The 6,000-nt window shown below is 32.8% G+C and overlaps 1 protein-coding gene across 1 annotated transcript; it reads right to left on the minus strand.

Moving 5' to 3' along the window:
- Positions 1 to 3,082: 3,082 nt before the first annotated feature.
- Positions 3,083 to 4,826, minus strand: LOC120192564 (trimethyltridecatetraene synthase-like). The gene is made up of 2 exons (XM_039195320.1): positions 3,894 to 4,826; positions 3,083 to 3,808 (listed from the first exon to the last, which is right to left on the minus strand). Exons 1-2 carry the CDS (start codon positions 4,806 to 4,808, stop codon positions 3,179 to 3,181), a joined length of 1,545 nt encoding a protein of 514 aa, XP_039051251.1. The 5' UTR covers positions 4,809 to 4,826; the 3' UTR covers positions 3,083 to 3,178.
- Positions 4,827 to 6,000: the final 1,174 nt, after the last annotated feature.

The raw sequence follows: 6,000 nt of genomic DNA on the forward strand, positions 1-6,000 counted from the left end.
AAATGAAATTTTTAAAAAGTAAGAAATCAATTTCCAAAGTTTCTTACCTAGTAAACAATTTCCAAAATTGGTAAGTCCTTCGGGCTAGCAGTAAGTCTTTCGAGCCATCAGTAAGTTTTTCGAGCATGATGATTAAATCCTTCAAGTTATCTTTCAGTCTTTCGAGCAAGATGATAAGTCCTCCGAACCATCTATAAAGCATTCAGACATGATTTTTCACATGATTTTAAAAAAAATGAGAAAGCGATTTTTAAAGTTTCTTACCCAATAGACTATTGCCAAATTGGTAAGTCTTTCGGGCCATCAGTAATTCTTTCTAACATGTTGATTAAAACCTTCGGGTCATCTATCAGTCTTTCGAGCAAGATGATAAGTCCTTCGGGCCATCTATAAGACCTTTGAGCCATCTATAAGACCTTTGGGCAAGATGCTTTCATATGATGTTTGTGAAAAATGAGAAAAGTAATTTTCAATGTTTCTCATTTAATGTTTTCAGAAAATGAAATATTTGAAAAGTAATAAAGCGATTTCTAAAGTTTCTTATCTTGTAAACTATTTCCAAAATCGGTAAGTCCTTCGAGCCATCAACAAGTCTTTCGAGCATGATGATTAAATCCTTCGGGTTATCTGTCAGTCTCACTTGAGTCATCATCGAGATGAAACTGGATATAAACTTGTAGTCTTTTTATCTTTGTCCTATTCTTGTTAACACAAGCACGGGCAAAGAGGGGAATTTACAAATTACCCATTATGAGTGACAGTGGTAGGATTTAAACTTAGTCTTACAAGCTCAAATTTTTGAATCTTATTAGACGATGTGCAAATATTTATGAACTTATTAGACAATGTGAAAGGATTTACGAATAATCTTTAGAATTGTTCGAAGTATAAGTAAATGTGTGTATTAATACAAAAATTTATCATTTTTCCTAATTATATTTAAATATAAAATTTGAAAGTCTCGATGAATCCAATAAGAATACTTTGTATAAGTGTTGATGATATAACTATTTTTTTTGTGCGTAAAAGTTTAGGTCAGGGATGGTTCTCCCAATCCAGGGCTAAGTATACCTAAAACCCAATTGAAATTAACATAGGAATTTACATATTGCCCATTAAGAGTGACAGTGGTAGGATTTGAACTTGGTCCTACAAGTTCAAATTCCTTAATCTCAACCATTTGTACCAACACTCTTTTGTGATGATATGACTATATGTTACATGTATATATTATGTATAATATATTTTTAAAAATATATTTTTAATAATTTATAAGTTATCATTTAATAATTTAATGTCAAATGATTAAGAGTTATCTTTGAAGAGATAATACTTTGTACTTACCCTAGATTACTTAAAAAATCTTTTAAATTTTAATAATATTTTTATTATTTTTAAATTATATAATTAAATTTTTCGTATTTATATTTAATTTATTGAATATTTTTATATTTTAAATTTTAAATTTTTGAACCTTTTTAATTAAAAAATTAAATAAGCCCATAAACTTCTAAAAAATAATTTGGCCCTCGAACAAGATAAAAAAAAATCAATTTAACCAATTTCCATATCATCAGTCATAATGGACCTCCACATCAACATCATGAACTGCCACATCAACATCGTATCGGTCCAAAACGAAAAACGTTGGTCAAAGGGTCACATTAGGCTATTGGGTATGTTTTTTAAGTTGGAGGGCCATAGTGGGGTGAAAAATGATTCAATGGCCTCTTATGCCTTTTTGTCTTTTCTTTAATAGTCTGAAGTGATTACATTATATTATATGTTCAAATTTTTTTAACCTATTAACAATACACATTCTACAAATGTAGTAGCTCGAACCCAAAACCTCTAGAGAAAATAACATTTTCCTGTACCACTAAAATTATTTGATAAGTTCTACAAAAGTTATTGTTAATAAAATACTTGAACTGCTCATAATCCGACCAAATCACCAACCCTTTGTTTTGAAGGTTATAGATTCCCCCTTCAGGTTTTTTTGGTAAAAAAAATTTAGGTTAGGGTGGCTCCCCCAGTCCAAGGTTAAGGCATATTTAATACCCAATTTAGATTTACATAGGAATTTACAGATTGCCTACCAAGAGTGACAATGGTAAGATTCAATTTGGCCTTACAAACTCAAATTCTTGAATCTCAACCACTTGTAGCAACATTCGTTGGCTTCCCTTGAGGTTTAATCATTTTAAAGAACCTGAAAAAAGTAGGAAAACAAAATAAAAAAGTAGGAAAACAAAATAAAAAATAGAGCTTAGATTCATTAATATTACATTAACAACGCGATAAATGGAGTTAAAAAGGTTTGATTAGAGAGCTGGTCCGTTTGGCTGTTTAGTCAAGCTACTAATTTTCGTTTTATCATATTCCCTTGGATCATAGATTCTAGATCCACTAGGAGCACTCTCTTTCTTTCCTCTCCCCTATAGGTAGAATTAGGATTAGATTTGAAATTTGTCAAAAGCTTCTATTAGATTTTTTATTATATTATTAAGAGAAAATAGTTAGGGAGAATAATTAGTATAATATTATTAATTAATCATTCAAATTATTTTAAAGGAAGAATAGTTAGTATAATATTTGTATGGAGTATCTACATTTAGTTTATATTAGGCTGATGATTACGTATTTTGTTGTACTAAAAATATTATAATATGTCAATAATTTTTAGAGCATATGATTAAAAGTTTTCAGTTGACATATCTATTTTTTCTTAAGTCATGTGTTTAATACTTATCACGAGCAAAATTTTTCTTCCCACTCTTTTAAGTAGGATTTATTCACAAAAGAATTATAATAAATTTCTCTCTAAGCAAGATTTCCTAGAAATAGGACCATTGTTTGATATGATTTGCATGAATAAATTCTCATGTATTTTTATTTACGTTTTAATCTTTAATTATTTATTGATTATCAATTGACTTAAGCATTGACCGGCACAACTACACCAACAGAAAGTTTTACAATTTACAGTTCACTATCAAGCACATAAGGTAAGAAGACTTCATTCTTAGTATTATTAAATGTTGCCCTCGGCAAAAATTAACAAATAATCAACAAGCTGAGATGAGTGAATTTAAGCATAGACCTAAAGAGACCCATTTTATTAGAATTAACACTGCTATTATGTAGGTAATACCAAGGAGATGGATTTATGTAGAATTCAAATTTTATAAAGATGAATCGGGAGACGAGGCTCCATGACTGCAACAAGTGGAAACTTTCTGGGTGTTGAAATTCCACTACCTTCTTCCATGCTCAAATCTTCTACTTTAGTATCGTCAGGCAATTTCCAGTTGAACGCTTGTAACAAGTTCGCTATGCTCAACTGCACCATCTTTAGTCCAAGGTTGTAGGCAGGGCACATTCTCCTCCCTGCACCAAATGGCAGCAACTCAAAGCTTCGCCCCTTCACATCAATATTCCTCCCTAAGAACCTCTCGGGCCGAAACTCCTCGGGTTGTTCCCACAGGAACGGGTCTCTCCCTATGCTCCAAGTGTTTACGAAGACTCTAGTTCCTTTGCGAATATCGTATCCGGCCACTTTGCAATCTTCCATGGCCAAATGTGGTGCTAGCAATGGAGCAATCGGGTGTTTCCTCATTGTTTCTTTCATGATTGCATCCAAGTAAGGAAGCTGTGGGATGTCTTTCTCTTCTACCCATCTCTCTCTGCCGATCACTCTGTCTAACTCTTTGGTCGCTTTTCCGATGAGTTGTGGTTGTTTGATCAGTTCTGAGATCGCCCATTCTACGGTTAATGCCGAGGTATCTGTGCCTCCGGTTATCAGGTCCTGTAATCAGACTGTTATTTCTATATATAAAAAAAATAGGCATCATTTTAGAAATAGAAAGAATGAGAAAAATATAGATTCATACGAGTATGAGTCCCCTGATATGATCATAAGTGAGCTTAACGTTAAGATCAGGATCATCAGCTAGCTGAAACAGTAAATCCACCATGTCTCGTGCCACAAAATCCTTGGATAATTCTTTCTTTTTCCGCTTATGTTCATCGAACACATGATCAAGGAATCGGTCAAGTTTTTTCTTCAAAGCCTTCATTCGCTTTATGTATCCCTGCAAGTCCAAAAAGTCTAGCCAAGGTATCCAATCCCCTATATTGACCACTCCAGCCAACAAGAAAAACTCGTCTACAAGCTCTTGGAACTCCGGCAGACTCATTACCGAATTCGATCCAAGCCGATCATCGCCGGACACACTGAAAGGCTTCTCCCCAAACCCCATCCTGCTTATGACACTCAGAGTAAGACATAAGAGGTGCTTTTTAAGCACAACTGGCTTCCCTGATAATCCATGCAAGCGGGAGACAAAAGCCCGTATTTCCTCAACTCGGATAAATAGAAAGGATTCCAGTCTTTTCGAGCTGAACAGCTCGTTCAGGAAAATTTTGCGGCTCTGCCGCCAGTGAGGTCCATTCGGAGACCACAGTATATCGCTGTAGTTATAACTAAGGTATTTGCCGGCTGCAAGCTGGGGTCTAGAAGCAAAGATTTGGTCATGGGTCTTCAAAAACTCCTTGGCCATATCAGAAGATGATGCAACCAGTACAGGGTAAGAACCAAATTTGAGGTGCATCAATGGCCCATATCGTCGGGATAGTTTGTGAAGAGATTGATGAGAGAGTGAACCGATGAGATTAAGGTTGCCGATGATAGGCCAGGGTTTGGGGCCGGGTGGGAACTTTAGTTGTTTGCACCGCCGGCCGATGAAAATTATGGAGAGGAAGGCTAGAAAAGCTATGGTTAGAGCAAGCCAAGACGGGGCCTCCATTGATGAAAGATGGTTTCAGTGCTGGGAATGGGGAGAAAATTGCTCCTCGTAGCGGTATTTATAGTGGAGTTAGTAATATAATTACAAATTAGGGTAACTTACACAATGAAGTCATCAAGCTATTATCTCTTTTCTATTTTAGTTATCAAATTTATCTTTTTGACAAAACGTCATTAACGTTATCTTCTTTCCCCATTTTGATAATTGGCTGTTAAGATTTATACTGCTTGAATATCTTGATAACTTATATGATATGGAAAAAAGAATTATATTTAAGTCTATTAATTGTAGCGTATCTATTTGATTCGAATTTAATAGGTTATAGATTCAATATGACTTTATAAGATTGAGTTTAGTGTGAAAATTATTTATCCCAAGAATAATAATATATAGTTAATATTTATATTTAGGGATAATTGATATAATATATATATATATATCAAATAGATCCCTATTTTACGTAATAAAAATGATAATTTTTTTATGTATATTTGTATTGGACCGGATGTAGATGCGATTTTTGCTGAAAAATTAAATCATTTTTAATTCGAATAGAGTTTTTCTAAACCCAAATTAAGTCAAAAATGAATTAAAAGATATTATACTTGGGTCGAATTCAGATGAACAAAAACGTTGATTCAATCGAACTCAAGATCATCCTAACAATATATTAATAAACAGGTATAATATAGAATCTTCTTATGCTTCAATAGACTCGTCAATTCATAAAAAAAAGGACCAATTTGATTAATCCACCAAATCAGAACATATTGCATTCACTACAAGCTTTTAAGCCACGTTTACCACACACAAAAATGCTTTTAGATCATTCATTATTACCAAAATAGTATAATACCAAACTTCGCCACGTGCTTTGAACTGTTCCGATGGCTGCTGCTTCGTGCAAATCGTGTATGAAGTGTTGTGATTGAAGCTGCTCTGTTCCATGTCGTGATGATTAGCTGGTTTATTAATTTTAAATATTTATTTCTATTATTTTTGTTTTTATATTAATAAATAAATAAATTCATAAATTTTTAAATAAATAAATTAAACTTTATAATAATTAGTATATTAAAAATTAAGATAAATTACATCAAGTTTCACTAAACTTTAAATTTATTATAGATTTTATTACTTTATTAAAAATTGATTTGATTGTAGTAATAAAATTTCATTTTGGCTCAATGTA

Source organism: Hibiscus syriacus, unplaced genomic scaffold (genome assembly GCF_006381635.1).
Source record: "Hibiscus syriacus cultivar Baekdansim isolate YM2019G1 unplaced genomic scaffold, ASM638163v2 tig00116975_pilon, whole genome shotgun sequence".
In the NCBI taxonomy this organism is placed as follows: Eukaryota; Viridiplantae; Streptophyta; class Magnoliopsida; order Malvales; family Malvaceae; genus Hibiscus; species Hibiscus syriacus.